Source organism: Bombina bombina, chromosome 1 (assembly GCF_027579735.1).
Source record: "Bombina bombina isolate aBomBom1 chromosome 1, aBomBom1.pri, whole genome shotgun sequence".
NCBI classification, from domain to species: Eukaryota; Metazoa; Chordata; class Amphibia; order Anura; family Bombinatoridae; genus Bombina; species Bombina bombina.
Genome location: NC_069499.1, coordinates 710,692,626 through 710,712,857, shown reverse-complemented (window position 1 = coordinate 710,712,857; position 20,232 = coordinate 710,692,626). Strand labels below are relative to the sequence as shown.

At 39.5% G+C, this 20,232-nt stretch overlaps 1 protein-coding gene across 1 annotated transcript in view; it reads right to left on the bottom strand.

The window, feature by feature from the left end:
- ABCB7 (ATP binding cassette subfamily B member 7) overlaps positions 1-20,232 on the bottom strand; it is a 558,087-nt gene that overhangs the window by 89,618 nt on the left and 448,237 nt on the right. The window contains exons 10-13 of the mRNA XM_053699205.1: positions 10,501-10,658; positions 9,223-9,386; positions 8,622-8,751; positions 1,724-1,895 (exon numbers count right to left, since the gene is read on the bottom strand). Coding sequence (XP_053555180.1) covers positions 1,724-1,895; positions 8,622-8,751; positions 9,223-9,386; positions 10,501-10,658 — 624 coding nt within the window. The remainder of the gene's footprint in view (positions 1-1,723; positions 1,896-8,621; positions 8,752-9,222; positions 9,387-10,500; positions 10,659-20,232) is intronic.

Sequence of the window (20,232 nt, the reverse complement as noted above, 5' to 3'; positions counted from 1 at the left end):
AACAGTCCTGTGTGGAACAGCCATGGATTTTAGTGACGGTTGCTAAAATCATTTTCCTCATACAAACAGAAATCTTCATCTCTTTTCTGTTTCTGAGTAAATAGTACATACCAGCACTATTTCAAAATAACAAACTCTTGATTGAATAATAAAAACTACAGTTAAACACTAAAAAACTCTAAGCCATCTCCGTGGAGATGTTGCCTGTACAACGGCAAAGAGAATGACTGGGGTAGGCGGAGCCTAGGAGGGATCATGTGACCAGCTTTGCTGGGCTCTTTGCCATTTCCTGTTGGGGAAGAGAATATCCCACAAGTAAGGATGACGCCGTGGACCGGACACACCTATGTTGGAGAAAATAACTTCCTAAATATGTTTCCCAATATTGAAACGAATAGTCTGCAAAAGGAAATATACATAAACCTGACATATATATATATATATATATATATATATATATATATATATATATATATGTATATATTTAAAAATTTATATTAATACATAAAGTGCCAAACTATAGTTGAGAGTGTCTTAAGTAATGAAAACATACTTACCAAAAGAAACCCATCCACATATAGCAGATATATATAGCCAAACCAGTACTGAAAAAGTATCAGTAGAGGTAATGGACTATGAGAGTATATCGTCGATCTGAAAAGGGAGGTAGGAGATGAATCTCTATGACCGATAACAGAGAACCTATGAAAAGATTTACCGTGAGGAAAACCATAGAATTAATAGGTGATACTCCCTTCACATCCCTCTGACAAACACTGTACTCTGAGAGGAATCAGGCTTCAAAATGCTGAGAAGCGCATATCACAGAAGAAAATGAAGCACAAACTTACTTCACCACCTCCATATGGAGGCCTAGTTTGTAAAACTGAATTGTGGGTGTGGTGAGGGGTGCATTTATAGGCATTTTGAGATTTGGGAAACTTTGCCCCTCCTGGTAGGATTGTATATCCTATACGTCACTGGCTCATGGAGTCTTGCCAATTACATGAAAGAAAAGGAGATTATGCTACAGACATAGGGAAATGATTTGTCACCCATATACCAAAGAACATTAATTCCAATTATTCCTTCAATTGCAGAATGTAGATCCAATTTATTTCAGAAATGTGTGAGAATGTGACTTAAACACCTTGTTAAATTAACCTTATGCTCTACTAACAGTAGTGATTGCATGATAAGCTCAGATTTTCTTCACAGCTATGTTTTGAAAGGCCAATCTACATTAGTAAGTGCTCATAGGGTGAGCAAAAATAAGGCAACTCCAATGTTTGTAATTTCAAAGTGTATAATTGTGTCGGTGATCATAATACTGCAGTAAAATATTATAGATAAATAACTAAAGAATGTAATTTCTAAGAAACTGTTGCACTTAATTTAAATAATTTGCATTAAAATTCCAACCTTTTTTTTTTTTTCCCTCTCGTAGTTTGTTTGTCTTGGGTATTTTTTCTTTGTATTGAAACAATGCAATATGTAAACCTATAAATGCACATGTATAGGCTTATTTTTACTTATATGTGTTCAAACTTTGTTTTTTGTTCATTATTCTTTTTGTTTGGATTATTATTTAAATAAAGTACAACAGTAGATTTCTGCTGTTGCTTGAAAATCAATAAAAAAATAATAAAAATTCCAACCCTTTTGAAAGAGAGAAGTATATGCCTTTAGTTTTACATCTTTTAATAATGATTAATGGAATTACCTGATAGCTTAAGTCCACGTTCACCTACTTGGGTGTTGTACCCATGAGGCATGCGTAGGATGGATTCATGTAGCCCTGCCAACTTTGCTACATGGTAAACTTCTTCTGGAGTGGCATTGATATTCCCATACAGCAAGTTATAATACAAGGTGTTGTGAAATAGAACAGCATCCTATATAATTAAAAAAATGATATTGTGTTGAAATTTGCTACTTGTATCAATTTATTTTCATTTGGCTCTCAATTCTCACTACCTGTTCTAGTAAATCAGCACATAGAATAACATCGATTACTTGCATTTTTTTCTGTTATGTCATTAGAAAAAAAAAATTTACATGCCAATTTACTTATACGTACAGCATTAAATAAAATAATAAAATTAATCAAGGAAATTACAATATGTTCAAATCTGTTAACTGTTTATTGTACATAATAATATAGCCAATTGGCAAATATTTTCCCCACATCTTAAGTAGTAACTCCTTTCCATCTTTTTATAATTAGACTGTATATATCTTATCATTTAAAGGGACACTGAACCCAAATGTTTTCTTTCGTGATTCAGATAGAGCATGCAATTTTTTTTTTAAAATAATTTTTATTGTATTTCAACAGGTTTATACATTTTCATATAGTTTCAAAGAAAGAAGATAGATAAACCACTAAACTTAATCGACAATAAACAATCCATACTTATTTTCCTGTTGAAATATATTTTCCCCCTCCCCCCCCCCCCCTTGTTGTTTTCCCTAAACAACAATACAGCAACCATGAAAAAATGAATTGAAAAAAAAAGAAAAGAAAAAAAAAAGAGAAAGGGGAACCCCCCCCTCCACACACCTTGCACAAAAGATGGAGAGAATTCAAAATACATCTTCCTTTACCATATTCCCAAAAGTACCATTAGAGCATGCAATTTTAAGCAACTTTCTAATTTACTCCTATTATCAATTTTCTTAGTTCATTTGCTATCTTTATTTGAAAAAGAAGGCATCTAAGCTTCTTTTTTGGTTCAGTACTCTGGACAGCACTTTTTTATTGGTGGATGAATTTATCCACCAATCAGCAAGAACAACCCAGGTTATTCACCAAAAATGGGCCGGCATCTAAACTTAACATTCTTGCATTTCAAATAAAGATACCAAGAGAATGAAGAAAATTTGATAATAGGAGTAAATTAGAAAGTTGCTTAAAATTGCATGCTCTATCTGAATTAGGAAAGAAAAAAATTGGTTTCAGTGCCCCTTTAACAAGATCTGTACAATATAATTGCTTTCATTAGTATATGGATAATCCAAAACCACATTTTTTTCCAGTGTGGCGGTGTAAATACAACCCCCCCCCCAAAAAAAAAAAAAAAACAGTCTTTCTATAGAGATGCTACTTTAGGATATTGTCAAAAGATGTGAATGAAATCTACATGAACCACCAGATAATGTTTCACTAAAGGATGGCATGCATTTACCCCTTAGCTGCTGGACACAACAGCATTGTCTTGAACAGTAATGTGCTGTAGTCTTCTCGGGCAACTAAGATTTAAAGAAAGGCCAATTCAAATTTACTGGTTATACAGCTAAATAATATCCACTGCTGAAGAGCATTGAAGTTATAAATTATTGACATAAGTTGTCACATTATAGTGCTACTTAAAGACCACAGTTATTTGCTTAAATTAGTGAGAAAGTGTATAAAATACAGAATGTTCACTTTATGATGGTTATTTTAAACAGATGTGGAAAGTCCTTATTTAAGCTAAGATTTTATAAAGAGAAGTTTATTTCTAATTATAAAAAAAAATAAAAAATCATAGTTCTTTTTTCGAACAAAAAAATAATTAGGGTTTGACTTTGAACTGTTTGGTGAGCTTAAACTATAGCTGTTTGTGCATGTAATCCTATATTATAAAAGACAAGTGTTTGTCTGAAGCCGTCATGCGCAGTACAGACAAACACTTGGCCTTAGATTCTATTCTCGCGCACCTCGGCATAGTTGACAGATTGGGAGCGCGAGGTACACAGCATACAAGCAGCTGTGAGATAGGGAGCGCGAGCTACTCAACAGCTGTGAGGTCTGCTGCGTGAGAAGCGGCAACGCGCTCCCCAGACCTCACAGCTGTTTGTGGCAGACGGGAGCGTCGCGAGGGGCGTGGCCGGGCGTCGCGAGGGGCGTGGCCGGGCGGGTGTTGCCGCGATGGGGCGTGGCCGGGCGGGGTCCCGCGAAGACAGAGCCAGAGAGGGAGCAGGAGGGGGGGGGGGGGGCAGAGAGCCAAAGAGAAGGGGGGGGCAGAGAGCCAAAGAGAAGGGGGGGGGGGGGCAGAGAGCCAAAGAGAAGGGGGGGGCAGAGAGCCAAAGAGAAGGGGGGGGCAGAGAGCCAAAGAGAAGGGGGGGGGGGGGGCAGAGAGCCAAAGAGAAGGGGGGGGGGGGGCAGAGAGCCAAAGAGAAGGGGGGGGGGGGGCAGAAAGCCAAAGAGAAGGGGGGGGGCAGAGAGCCAAAGAGAAGGGGGGGGCAGAGAGCCAAAGAGAAGGGGGGGGGGGGCAGAGAGCCAAAGAGAAGGGGGGGGCAGAGAGCCAAAGAGAAGGGGGGGGAGAGAGAGCCTAAGAGAAGGGGGGGGGGAGCCAAAGAGAAGGGGGGGAAGAGAGCCAAAGAGAAGGGGGGGAGAGAGAGAGCCAAAGAGGAAAAAGAGCCAAAAAGGAGAGAGAGCCAAAGAGGGGGGAGAGAGAGCCAAAGAGGGGGGGGGGGGGAGAGAGCCAAAGGGGGGGGGGGGAGAGCTAAAGGGGGGGAGAGCCAAAGAGGGGGGAGAGAGAGAGAGCCAAAGAGGAAAGAGAGCCAAAGAGGAGAGCAAAAGAGGGGAGAGAGACAAAGAGGGGGGAGAGAGAGCCAAAGAGGGGGGGGCAGAGCCAAAGAGGGGGGGGGGAGCCAAAGAGGGGGGAGAGAACAAAAGAGGGGGGAGAGAGCCAAAGAGGGGAGGGGAGAGCAAAAGAGGGGAGGGAGAGCCAAAGAGGGGGGGAGAGCCAAAGAGGGGGGGAGCCAAAGGGGAGGGGGGAGCCAAAGAGGGGGGAGAGAGAGCCAAAGAGGGGGGAGAGAGAGCCAAAGAGGGGGGAGAGAGAGCCAAAGAGGGGGGAGAGAGAGCCAAAGAGGGGGGAGAGAGAGCCAAAGAGGGGGGAGAGAGAGCCAAAGGGGGGGGGAGAGAGAGCCAAAGGGGGGGGGGAGAGAGAGCCAAAGGGGGGGGGGGGAGCCAAAGAGGGGAGAGAGAGAGCCAAAGAGGAGAGAGAGCAAAAGAGGGGAGAGAGCCAAAGAGGGGGGGGGGGGGGAGAGCCAAAGAGGGGGGGGGAGCCAAAGAGGGGGGGGGAGAGCCAAAGAGGGGGGAGAGAGAGCAAAAGAAAGGATGGAGAGAGCCAAAGAGGGGAGAGAGAGAGCAAAAGAGGGGAGAGAGAGAGCAAAAGAGGGGAGAGAGAGAACAAAGGAGAGGGGGGAGAGAAAGCAAAAGAGAGGGGGGAAGAGAGAGCAAAAGAGAGGGGGGAAGAGAGAGCAAAAGAAAGGGGGGAGAGAGCAAGGGGTGGGACCGCTGTTCTGAAAAAAATGGCCCGTGTACACGGGCTTTAGTACTAGTTATCTATATGTCAGTCGCTGTGTCTGTTTTCTATCTATCATTTGGGAAAACACAAGGTGGTATTTGAAGGTAGAAGACCTGAACTCTCTTGATAGATAGAGCATTTGTACAAGGTAAGTGGAACTGACTTTTGGAGGTGATGACAATTGTTGGAATATTAATAATGCTACACAAGATTATATAAATCTTAAAAAATTAATACAACCAATGTCCCGCACCAATAAAGTCGCAAATGCATAGGTTTCCCAGAAGTGCCCTGTTGGGAGAGACTCCAGATCAGGGTCATTATAGGAGACACATGACATGCTCTAACTTTGCTATTAGCTCTGCTGATTGGATCAGCAGCAGTTTCTGCTTGGTGCTTCTATGCGTTTAACCCCTATGAGGGGTTAAACACATAGCATTACAAGGTCGCTAGTCTTAAAATTACATGCTCTAACAAACTAAAGTGAGCCATTTTTTGACTGTAATGGTCCTTTAATCTTTATTCCAAAATATATTGGAAAAATATACTGTTAGGAAAATCTAAAATAAATAAATTGCCAATTTTTAGTGAAAACAGTATTGCCTCCAGTCATAATTACTGTAAGAATCATTAAATATAAAATGATTACAACCACCTTTCCAATGTAAACAATTTGTATATATGTATGTGTTATAAGGATTAAGAAGCAATGTCTATTTAATTTTTTTAAATAGATATGGTCAATATCAGTATGAAAGGAAACACTTGTATTGCCCGCTCCGAAAAATCTTCTCACTGTTACATGAAAATAACTTAGAGGTAGATTAATTTATTTTACACTTAACTGTGATAAAACAAATGGAACGAAAAAAGCACAGAGCGCATCCACGACTCAAGGTGAATCAAAAAACAATTTATTCCAAGCAATTAATATGTTGCACTTACAAGAAGTATTAAAAAGCGGTTAGCTGGTTTTCACCCCCCTCAGAACGGACCAATGTGTGCTCCATACGTCAGAGTCTAATGTCCATAGAATGTCCCTGTATTCGTTTTATATAAATATACGTATGGAGCACACATTGGTCCGTTTTGAGGGGTGTGAAAACCAGCTAACCACTAAGCCAGCATGCAACACGTAGGAGGTGTGTCAGGGGCGCACACATAAGGGAGGATTTCGACGAACAAGATTAGCTGATCTCTGGGTCTTGAAAAAGTCCTGATAGGCGGGACGAAACGCGTAGATGGAGGAGCAGCCCGTCATTGGTCATCACTACTTCCTGTAGCCACATTGGAATTCAGACCAAGCCGAACAAGCCAAGACAAGCCGGGAGAAACAGCCCGCAAATAACGAACTCTTGTTATCGAGTGTGAACAGTGTATCCGGCTGATAAGTACTACAGTAACTGAGTTCATTGAACTGACTGGTTGGAGTGTTTTGTTTAAGGCGTCACTTTTTAATACTTCTTGTAAGTGCAACATATTAATTGCTTGGAATAAATTTTTTTTTGATTCACCTTGAGTCGTGGATGTGCTCTGTGCTTTTTTCGTTCCAGTTCTAAAAGTCAGCGCACCCCTGAGTGCCCTGTGTGAAGGAGCAGCACCACCACTCTGATCATTAAGGAGAAATCCACTGGGAGGATAGAAGAGGTCCTATTGGCAGTAATATTATTGGTATTTCTACCCTACTCCTTTAGTCATGAAAGATATGCCTGTTGGTTCTTCTTGTTTATCATAACACATATAATAACAACTATATTGATTGTGATAACTATTATTAATATAGAGTGTGGTTTTGAAGTCTGACACTAGTATTAGAAGTTCCAATATTGACATTTACTTTATTATACACTCGTATTGTTGTATTTTCACCACCAGTTCCTTCTGGGGTGAATTAATTAATTATTTGTTAACTAATTGTACAGACAGCAAGCGCATTAATTTTTGTGTAAAGTGATAAAACAAATATTTTAAACAGAGAGGATGACACATTCCTGAATTAGGAGAGGGATATTTAAGACAATAGGCACAGATGATCTGCAGCATCATGATCTGGTCATGACCTTATGAAAAATAGGATTGCAAGATATCTGTAATGATTTCATTTTCTAGATATAACAGGCAATAACGGAATGAGGACAACAATATTATTTCAGAGATAGTTGTCCTATTCATTAGGGAATGAGACTATCATAACAATTATATTTTAGATTAGGCCTTTTTGTATGTTTTATGTAGTGCCTTTGGCCCAGATTTAACAGAGATACATTTTAGCATATATATATATATATATATATATATATATATATATATATATATATATATATATATATATATATATATATATATATATATATATATATATATAAATAATCAGGCCATTTCAGTAAATTTGATCATGATGACTAATCCTTTTAATATTTCATTTTTCTTCTTGCGGATATTTTTTTTATTAATTGTTGGTCTTTCACTTATCTATAATACAATGACTACTTAGTTGTATTAATATATTCAAAAGATGTATCACTTATTATGTTACAACTTTGTTACATAGAAATGTTTGTCTCTTTAAGGGGAGGTTAAGTCTTTAAATAAGAGGTGTGTCAAACAACCGTTTAAGTCTATTACAGTCGCTAACCGAAATGCTTCTAGACGCTGCGGTCTGAAAATGCTTTGTTTATTATTTTTGCTTGTCATCCTACCCATGTATATTTTTATATTTTAATGGAATCAATAAATTGTAACTTTTAATGCCAATCAGACCTGTTCTTTTAGGGATGTGAAATATTTAAGCCGGTATTAGAGTTGGTTTTTAACACTAAGAAGTTTTCAATTTCTTTAGTGATTTTTTTTTTTTTACTGTCTAAACCAGCGTTCAGCAACCTTGGCACCCCAGATGTTTTGGAACTACATTTCCCATGATGCTCAGACACATTTTAGGCTGGCTGAGTATCATGGGACACGTAGTTGTGAAACATCTGGGTTACCAAGGATGCTGACCCCTGGACTAAACAGTCTTGTTCAATTTCTGTTTGTCATGCAATGCTGATGCTCAAAAACAAGAAACTACATCGCCAATGTCCTATTATAAAATATGACTGATTGAGCAAAAATGTTACAGTCAATGTCACCTTTTACAGGCAATATTCTTTGTTGTTAATGAACATACCCTATTATTGTAAGATGTAGGAGCTGACCTCGCTACAAATGTATTAAAATGATGTCAGCCAATGTCATAGGAAACAGAAGCTCATAATCAAACTTTCTCAGCAAGAAACCACATTGATCTTGTTTAGAGCTCACTAGGAAACATGGAAGATTGGCTACCTGAGGAACAACTCCAATCGCTTTCCTTAAGCTTTCCAGACTGACTTCCTGAATATTCTGCCCTGCCACGAAAATGTTTCCCTTTTGAGGTTCATAAAACCGGAACAGCAGTCGAATCAAGGTGCTCTTGCTAGGATGGAGCAAAAAAACACAAAGAACATTGGGAATCACCATTAAATATATTTTACTCGCATAGATTAAATTAAAGGGATCTGGAAGTCAAAAATTCATCTTTCTTGATTCAGAGAGAGCATACAGTTAAAACAAAACGTTTCTAATTTACTACTGTTATCCAAATGATTTATTTCTCTTGATATCATTTGATACCATTAAAGAATACTCGGGCAATGTTTGCAATAACTATATGCAAATAGTATTAAGGAACACTCCTGTGTCTATCTCAGTATCTTATCACAGAAAGGATTTATATTTCAAAAAAGGATAGAAATTGGAAAGCTTTTTATATTTATAAAATCTGAAACATGGAAGTTTAATTTTGATTTGCCCATCCTTGGTCACATAATAAATCACACTCAAACATTTATTCTTAAATAAAGACACAAAATCTTAATGACTGTTTGGACATTTCATTAACCCTTACCCAGATCCACTACCACCAACAATAGCTATTTTCTGTCCTGCAGGCACCTCAAAGGATATCCCATTAAGGATCTTCTGACCTTCTAAGTATTCAAAATAAACGTCATCGAATGTGATGGCTGCAGTCTGAGGAGTGATCAGCAGTGGGGAAGCTAGTTCTTTGTTCTAAGGAGAAATGTGTACAAAGCAAGGTTATTGTTATGAAGCATCATTTGAGAAAAGTATGCATGACGCAGATCTCATCATTTAACATCTAGCTAAAGAAGTATCTAGCTAAATCTAGCTAAAGAAGTAGTTGAACCATAAGAAAACATAAGAGTAAAAAGCTCTGTGACATTTATTAACAATCTCTTACATATTTACTTAAAGGGACAGTTCACCCAAAAACTTTCTCCCCTTTAAATTATTCCCAATGATCCTTTTTACCTGCTAGAGTGTATTAAATTGGTTGCAAGTAGCTCCTTTACTCCTATTTCAGCATTTGAAATAGCTGATTTAGCTTGTGGTTTCCCAACCTATACTGAAAGTTTTTATACTGGCGTATAAGCTATTGACAAGCCTAAGTAAACACAGCCAGCAGAAGAGATTACACCCTCAGTGGGGGGCATGATAGTTCAGTAATAACATTATCATTTTCCATTGTTCTCTCTATGTATTGAGCTTTGGTGTTCCAGACAAATATAAGATAAGGAAGTAAGTCTGTGTACATAAAAGTGATAAAATAATGAGATCTGATATTACCTGAAGCTCAACCCATAGTAATAGGCTGTGGTTTCAAAGCACAAAACCAGCTACTTCAGATACACAAATAAACCCGAAAATGCAATTTCTCAAATATTTTACACTCTGCAGTTGGTATAACAAGTCATTTAAAATACATTTATGGAAAAACAATTTTACAGTGTACTGTCCCTTTAAGCTAACACCTTGCTTGTCCAGAGGGCTACAACACACTACATAGTAATGAGCTTACCATTTCTTACAGCTTTATTTTTATCTGCAGTTGGCTACATAAACAACTAGTCAACAGATGTTACCTAGCTATTATTTCTATCTTTATCTATATAAGGTCACAGAGAAAGAAGCAGTGAGAAATATATGGCAAACGAAAAAAGAACTAGCAAGTATCTTGAAAGCATTGATGGTTTCACACCTACAAAATTAATAATCATTGTAAGTATAGTCAACAAAATGTACTATTATCAAACATGCTTTATTAGACACCGATTTATTTTTAACTAATAATGCTACTGAATTATATCCAGTGTCAAAACCTTACTTTAATCCTTGTATCCACACTAAGAAGGGTGAAAAGCGTGTTCATGTCAATGAGAGCTTGTCGTGTTTCTCTGTACACTGTTCCCAGGAAGTTCAAGGGCATAGATAGCTGGAAGAGCAGTCCATTCACCATGACCAGATCGCCAATAGTCATATTACCTGGATACAACAAAGGACCAAAATGTATATTTAGCAAATGGCTGAAAACAGGGCAATCCAATAGTTAAAAAATATAACTTTTATTTAAACATGTGTTAAAAGAATACACAGCTCCAAACTCCCTGACTAGTTTCGTGCCCTATAGGCACTTAATCATAGGGTAAGTTTGTCAGGTGATAGTACCTCTATTTAAAGGGACCAATACACCTGTATACAATTAAATGAAACAACAAATACATAAAATACAAATATATGCATATCTCATAAAAAAAACAGAATTTATGTTTACCTGATAAATTACTTTCTCCAACGGTGTGTCCGGTCCACGGCGTCATCCTTACTTGTGGGATATTCTCTTCCCCAACAGGAAATGGCAAAGAGCCCAGCAAAGCTGGTCACATGATCCCTCCTAGGCTCCGCCTACCCCAGTCATTCGACCGACGTTAAGGAGGAATATTTGCATAGGAGAAACCATATGGTACCGTGGTGACTGTAGTTAAAGAAAATAAATTATCAGACCTGATTAAAAAAAAAAAACCAGGGCGGGCCGTGGACCGGACACACCGTTGGAGAAAGTAATTTATCAGGTAAACATAAATTCTGTTTTCTCCAACATAGGTGTGTCCGGTCCACGGCGTCATCCTTACTTGTGGGAACCAATACCAAAGCTTTAGGACACGGATGAAGGGAGGGAGCAAATCAGGTCACCTAAATGGAAGGCACCACGGCTTGCAAAACCTTTCTCCCAAAAATAGCCTCAGAAGAAGCAAAAGTATCAAACTTGTAAAATTTGGTAAAAGTGTGCAGTGAAGACCAAGTCGCTGCCCTACATATCTGATCAACAGAAGCCTCGTTCTTGAAGGCCCATGTGGAAGCCACAGCCCTAGTGGAATGAGCTGTGATTCTTTCGGGAGGCTGCCGTCCGGCAGTCTCGTAAGCCAATCTGATGATGCTTTTAATCCAAAAAGAGAGAGAGGTAGAAGTTGCTTTTTGACCTCTCCTTTTACCAGAATAAACAACAAACAAGGAAGATGTTTGTCTAAAATCCTTTGTAGCATCTAAATAGAATTTTAGAGCGCGAACAACATCCAAATTGTGCAACAAACGTTCCTTCTTTGAAACTGGTTTCGGACACAGAGAAGGTACGATAATCTCCTGGTTAATGTTTTTGTTAGAAACAACTTTTGGAAGAAAACCAGGTTTAGTACGTAAAACCACCTTATCTGCATGGAACACCAGATAAGGAGGAGAACACTGCAGAGCAGATAATTCTGAAACTCTTCTGGCAGAAGAAATTGCAACTAAAAACAAAACTTTCCAAGATAATAACTTAATATCAACGGAATGCAAGGGTTCAAACGGAACCCCCTGAAGAACTGAAAGAACTAAATTGAGACTCCAAGGAGGAGTCAAAGGTTTGTAAACAGGCTTAATTCTAACCAGAGCCTGAACAAAGGCTTGAACATCTGGCACAGCAGCCAGTCTTTTGTGAAGTAACACCGACAAGGCAGAAATCTGTCCCTTCAGGGAACTTGCAGATAATCCTTTTTCCAATCCTTCTTGAAGGAAGGATAGAATCCTAGGAATCTTAACCTTGTCCCAAGAGAATCCTTTAGATTCACACCAACAGATATATTTTTTCCAAATTTTGTGGTAAATCTTTCTAGTTACAGGCTTTCTGGCCTGAACAAGAGTATCAATAACAGAATCTGAGAACCCTCGCTTCGATAAAATCAAGCGTTCAATCTCCAAGCAGTCAGCTGGAGTGAAACCAGATTCGGATGTTCGAACGGACCCTGAACAAGAAGGTCTCGTCTCAAAGGTAGCTTCCAAGGTGGAGCCGATGACATATTCACCAGATCTGCATACCAAGTCCTGCGTGGCCACGCAGGAGCTATCAAGATCACCGACGCCCTCTCCTGATTGATCCTGGCTACCAGCCTGGGGATGAGAGGAAACGGCGGGAACACATAAGCTAGTTTGAAGGTCCAAGGTGCTACTAGTGCATCCACTAGAGCCGCCTTGGGATCCCTGGATCTGGACCCGTAGCAAGGAACTTTGAAGTTCTGACGAGAGGCCATCAGATCCATGTCTGGAATGCCCCACAGCTGAGTGACTTGGGCAAAGATTTCCGGATGGAGTTCCCACTCCCCCGGATGCAATGTCTGACGACTCAGAAAATCCGCTTCCCAATTTTCCACTCCTGGGATGTGGATAGCAGACAGGTGGCAGGAGTGAGACTCCGCCCATAGAATGATTTTGGTCACTTCTTCCATCGCTAGGGAACTCCTTGTTCCCCCCTGATGGTTGATGTACGCAACAGTTGTCATGTTGTCTGATTGAAACCGTATGAACTTGGCCCTCGCTAGCTGAGGCCAAGCCTTGAGAGCATTGAATATCGCTCTCAGTTCCAGAATATTTATCGGTAGAAGAGATTCTTCCCGAGACCAAAGACCCTGAGCTTTCAGGGATCCCCAGACCGCGCCCCAGCCCATCAGACTGGCGTCGGTCGTGACAATGACCCACTCTGGTCTGCGGAATGTCATCCCTTGTGACAGGTTGTCCAGGGACAGCCACCAACGGAGTGAGTCTCTGGTCCTCTGATTTACTTGTATCTTCGGAGACAAGTCTGTATAGTCCCCATTCCACTGAATGAGCATGCACAGTTGTAATGGTCTTAGATGAATGCGCGCAAAAGGAACTATGTCCATTGCCGCTACCATCAACCCGATCACTTCCATGCACTGAGCTATGGAAGGAAGAGGAACGGAATGAAGTATCCGACAAGAGTCTAGAAGCTTTGTTTTTCTGGCTTCTGTCAGAAAAATCCTCATTTCTAAGGAGTCTATTATTGTTCCCAAGAAGGGAACCCTTGTTGACGGGGATAGAGAACTCTTTTCCACGTTCACTTTCCACCCGTGAGATCTGAGAAAGGCCAGGACAATGTCCGTGTGAGCCTTTGCTTGAGGAAGGGACGACGCTTGAATCAGAATGTCGTCCAAGTAAGGTACTACAGCAATGCCCCTTGGTCTTAGCACAGCTAGAAGGGACCCTAGTACCTTTGTGAAAATCCGAAAGGAAGCGCCACGAACTGGTAATGTTTGTCCAGGAATGCGAACCTTAGGAACCGATGATGTTCCTTGTGGATAGGAATATGTAGATACGCATCCTTTAAATCCACCGTGGTCATGAATTGACCTTCCTGGATGGAAGGAAGAATAGTTCGAATGGTTTCCATCTTGAACGATGGAACCTTGAGAAACTTGTTTAAGATCTTGAGATCTAAGATTGGTCTGAACGTTCCCTCTTTTTTGGGAACTATGAACAGATTGGAGTAGAACCCCATCCCTTGTTCTCTTAATGGAACAGGATGAATCACTCCCATTTTTAACAGGTCTTCTACACAATGTAAGAATGCCTGTCTTTTTATGCGGTCTGAAGACAACTGAGACCTGTGGAACCTCCCCCTTGGGGGAAGTCCCTTGAATTCCAGAAGATAACCTTGGGAGACTATTTCTAGCGCCCAAGGATCCAGAACATCTCTTGCCCAAGCCTGAGCGAAGAGAGAGAGTCTGCCCCCCACCAGATCCGGTCCCGGATCGGGGGCCAACATTTCATGCTGTCTTGGTAGCAGTGGCAGGTTTCTTGGCCTGCTTTCCCTTGTTCCAGCCTTGCATTGGTCTCCAAGCTGGCTTGGCTTGAGAAGTATTACCCTCTTGCTTAGAGGACGTAGCACCTTGGGCTGGTCCGTTTCTACGAAAGGGACGAAAATTAGGTTTATTTTTTGCCTTGAAAGGCCGATCCTGAGGAAGGGCATGGCCCTTACCCCCAGTGATATCAGAGATAATCTCTTTCAAGTCAGGGCCAAACAGCGTTTTCCCCTTGAAAGGAATGTTAAGTAGCTTGTTCTTGGAAGACGCATCAGCCGACCAAGATTTCAACCAAAGCGCTCTGCGCGCCACGATAGCAAACCCAGAATTCTTAGCCGCTAACCTAGCCAATTGCAAAGTGGCGTCTAGGGTGAAAGAATTAGCCAATTTGAGAGCATTGATTCTGTCCATAATCTCCTCCAAAGGAGGAGAATCACTATCGACCGCTCTTATCAGATCATCGAACCAGAAACATGCGGCTGTAGCGACAGGGACAATGCATGAAATTGGTTGTAGAAGGTAACCTTGCTGAACAAACATCTTTTTAAGCAAACCTTCTAATTTTTTATCCATAGGATCTTTGAAAGCACAACTATCCTCTATGGGTATAGTGGTGCGTTTGTTTAAAGTGGAAACCGCTCCCTCGACCTTGGGGACTGTCTGCCATAAGTCCTTTCTGGGGTCGACCATAGGAAACAATTTTTTAAATATGGGGGGAGGGACGAAAGGAATACCGGGCCTTTCCCATTCTTTATTAACAATGTCCGCCACCCGCTTGGGTATAGGAAAAGCTTCTGGGAGCCCCGGCACCTCTAGGAACTTGTCCATTTTACAAAGTTTCTCTGGGATGACCAACTTGTCACAATCATCCAGAGTGGATAATACCTCCTTAAGCAGAATGCGGAGATGTTCCAACTTAAATTTAAATGCAATCACATCAGGTTCAGCCTGTTGAGAAATGTTCCCTGAATCAGTAATTTCTCCCTCAGACAAAACCTCCCTGGCCCCATCAGACTGGGTTAGGGGCCCTTCAGAAATATTAATATCAGCGTCGTCATGCTCTTCAGTATCTAAAACAGAGCAGCCGCGCTTACGCTGATAAGTGTTCATTTTGGCTAAAATGTTTTTGACAGAATTATCCATTACAGCCGTTAATTGTTGCATAGTAAGGAGTATTGGCGCGCTAGATGTACTAGGGGCCTCCTGAGTGGGCAAGACTCGTGTAGACGAAGGAGGGAATGATGCAGTACCATGCTTACTCCCCTCACTTGAGGAATCATCTTGGGCATCATTATCATTATCACATAAATCACATTTATTTAAATGAATAGGAATTCTGGCTTCCCCACATTCAGAACACAGTCTATCTGGTAGTTCAGACATGTTAAAGCAGGCATAAACTTGATAACAAAGTACAAAAAACGTTTTAAAATAAAACCGTTACTGTCACTTTAAATTTTAAACTGAACACACTTTATTACTGCAATTGCGAAAAAACATGAAGGAATTGTTCAAAATTCACCAAATTTTCACCACAGTGTCTTAAAGCCTTAAAAGTATTGCACACCAAATTTGGAAGCTTTAACCCTTAAAATAACGGAACCGGAGCCGTTTTGAACTTTAACCCCTTTACAGTCCCTGGTATCTGCTTTGCTGAGACCCAACCAAGCCCAAAGGGGAATACGATACCAAATGACGCCTTCAGAAAGTCTTTTCTAAGTATCAGAGCTCCTCTCACATGCGACTGCATGCCATGCCTCTCAAAAACAAGTGCGCCACACCGGCGCGAAAATGAGGCTCTGCTTATGCTTTGGGAAAGCCCCTAAGAATAAGGTGTCTAAAACAGTGCCTGCCGATAGTATTATATCAAAATACCCAGATAAAATGATTCCTCAAGGCTAAATATGTGTTGATAATGAATCGATTTAGCCCAGAAAAAGTCTACAGTTTTAATAAGCCCTTGTGAAGCCCTTATTTACGATCGTAATAAACATGGCTTACCGGATCCCATAGGGAAAATGACAGCTTCCAGCATTACATCGTCTTGTTAGAATGTGTCATACCTCAAGCAGCAAGAGACTGCACACTGTTCCCCCAACTGAAGTTAATTGCTCTCAACAGTCCTGTGTGGAACAGCCATGGATTTTAGTGACGGTTGCTAAAATCATTTTCCTCATACAAACAGAAATCTTCATCTCTTTTCTGTTTCTGAGTAAATAGTACATACCAGCACTATTTCAAAATAACAAACTCTTGATTGAATAATAAAAACTACAGTTAAACACTAAAAAACTCTAAGCCATCTCCGTGGAGATGTTGCCTGTACAACGGCAAAGAGAATGACTGGGGTAGGCGGAGCCTAGGAGGGATCATGTGACCAGCTTTGCTGGGCTCTTTGCCATTTCCTGTTGGGGAAGAGAATATCCCACAAGTAAGGATGACGCCGTGGACCGGACACACCTATGTTGGAGAAAACAACAACAAATAATTCCATTTGCATGCACCAATTCTAAGTAAGAAAAAGCAGCTCAAACAAGCTAGTTTGAATATGTTTACATTGTTCATCATATATAATATATGCTATTTATGTTACTATATGTCTGATACTGCAAAAAAGAGGAAGCTAAACACCGAGATTGTCATATAAAATGTTTAGTATTTATTTTATCCATGTTTCTTGGAATAAAAGGTACATGAAGTCCCAAATGTTTGTCTTGATTTAGACAGGGCACACAAATTTAAACAACTTTACAATTTACTTCATTTGTCTAATTTACTTTGTTCTCTTGGCATCCTTTGTTGAAAAGTATAACTAGGTAGGATCAGGAGCAGGGGGCTAGCTACTGATTTGTGGCTGTACATATATGCCTATGGTGATTGGCTTACCAGTGTGTTCACCTAGTTCCTAGTAGTGCATTACTGTCAAGCCCAAAGAATAGGCAACAGCACCTTGAGTTTCGGGTTACATACCCTTAGTCATGTCCTGACATGACTAAGGGTATGTAACCCAAAATGTAGTCTGCTATTCTTTTTAAACCCACTCCTGCTTATGAAGTAATAAAAGAGAGATTTTACAAACTCAAGGTGGTGCTGCCTATTCTTTGGACTTGATACTGTTGGTTCAGGTTTGCAGTGACCTGTTGGCATGCACACCTTGCCACTCTGGTGCTGGGTCATATTGGCTATTGTACAGTAGTGCATTGCTGCTAGGATTCCAAGAGAATTAAAGGAAAAGTCTACATTAAATTGTTATTGTTTAAAAAGATAGGTAACGCCTTTACTACCCATTCCCCAGCTTTGCACAACCAACATTGATCTATTGATATACTTTATAACATTTAAACCTCTAAATTTCTTCCTGTTTCTAAGCCACTATAGACAGCCTCTTAATCACATGCTTTTTTATTTGATTTTCACAACAGGAAACTGCTAGTTCATGTGGGCCATAGAGATAACATTGTGTTAACACCCAAGGAGTTATTTAAGATTTAGCACAACAGTACTAAATGAAAGTCAATGGATAATAATTAAAATGTCATGTGACCAGGGGGCTGTCAGAAGATGCTTAGATACAAGGTAATCACAGAGGTAAAACATATATTAATATAACTGTGTTGGTTATGTAAAACTGGGGAATAGGTAACAAAGGGATTATCTATCATTTAAAACAATAAAAACTATATTGTAGACTGTCCCTTTAAGCAAAATTGATAACAGAAGTAAATTGGAAAATTGTTTACATATGAATGCTTTATCTGAATCATGACAGAAAAAAATGGGTTTAATGTCCCTTTAAAATCTGAAAATTGTGGATTTTGCAATTCCCATGAGAAATTGAGGTGCACACTGCAGACTTCACAAACATAACCCTGCTACAAGTCTACACGGTTGTTTTATCACAGTAAAAGCTTCTATCTGTCCCTAATTCGCCACATCAAGAGAGATAAAATGCTTTTCAAATTGGTATTGCAAAACACTACCATTAAGAAAAGTGCCGGGAGAAGTTTGACCGTAAAAAACAATTGCAGCAAACTATGTGTTAATGTATTCATTAAAGGACCATTCAATGCAGTATAATTGCATAATTAACAAGTGCATAATAAAATGACAATACAATAACACTTCAAATAAGCAGAATTTTTTCTGACAATTTTTTTTATTTTCTATCATTATCCACCTTCCTGTATCATGTTACAGATATCAACCAATCACTGACTAGTATACGTATACCCTGTGAGCTTGTGCACATGCTAAGTAGGATCTTGTTCCTCAGAAAGTGTGAATATAAAAATACTGTATAAAATTTGATAATGGAAGTAAATTGGAAAGTGTCTTAAAACTGCTCCTCTATCTGAGCCATGAAAGTTTATTTTGACTTGAGTGTCCCTTTAAAGGGACATTCCATCCAAATTTGGAATCCACATGGATGCATTTCATTTTTGAATAGAAGCATTTTTGTAATATATTCTTAGAGGTTGGTGAAGTGAGCGCCTAAATAAAGGCTAAGGTGTTGTAGTGATAACAGAAAATGGTAGTGTTTAATCAGTTAGCAATAAATCTAGATTGAAAGTACACTAAAATGCTTGCATTTAAAAGAATAAAATCATGGATCCATGAGTTAGTATACAAATAAATATAAAACACACATTTGTATGAACAACAATAGTTAGATTTGCATATGTATGGTAATAAAAGTGGTGATGGTATTGATACATTCTCCTGAGGGATACCGTTTAAGGTGCTAATGAGATCTCATTTAAAAATATGAGTCTTGATAAAGGCCTGTTAACAGGCCGAAACGCGTTGACATAACTGGTAAGCTCCTTTTTAATACCCTAATAGGCGTTTAAGCTGTTTTGCACTATTTCTTTCATCACCAGATGGACATTTATTAACAAGCCACACAGGAGGTTCCAAGGTCCACCACAACATTTTGGATACCTCACACTTGTCTCAGCAAGATTTATATTTTTCACAATTTTTTGCACTTTTTACAAAAGTTTTACTTTTTATATTTTTTTCATTTTTTCACTTTTTTGTCATCCTCATTGTATTTTTGATTGGTCCATATTTTGCACTGGATTCATCTAGAAACTCTACTGCCTAAGGGCACGCTGAACACATCACTTGGGACACTTAATTGTTTATAATTATTATTATTTTTAAGTGAGATCTCATTAGCACCTTAAACAGTATCCCTCAGGAGAATATATGAATACCATCACCACTTTTATTACCATACATATGCGAATCTAACTATTGTTGTTCATACAAATGTGTGTTTTATACTTGTTCGTATACTAACTCATGGATCCATGATTTTATTCTTTTAAATGCAAGCATTTTAGTGTACTTTTAATCTAGATTTATTGCTAACTGAATAAACACTACCATTTTTCTGTTATCACTACAACACCTTAGCTTTTATTTAGGCACTCACTTCACCAACCTCTAAGATCATTACCCTCTAGGTCTATTAGGAGACCCACTGAAGAGAGCTGTAGGTGCAGCCACTAGCGCTGGTTCTACTATATCTTAACATATTTGTAATATACATGTATTAGCAAAAATGCTTTGAATTAAAGCTATAGTTGTTTCAAAACCGTATTTAAGTATGCACCGTGCACCAGCATTTTAAACACAGAACTTACTCATAGAGCCCAAGGTACTTGTAACATCTGGTAATGACTCAATTAGTTAATTGCCGACATAATACAAGCCGAACTAGTGCTCTGAGCAGCTGCAGTATTTAAGATGCTGGTGCACTGTGCACTATCTAGCTGTGCTTCACATGCACAGAAAAATAGTTACACTAAAACAGTCATAAATGCATGTGTTATTCATCCACATGCACTTACATTTTGACCGGAATATCCCTTTAACTTTTTATAACAATGGACTGAATATATCAAAGGTCAAATAAT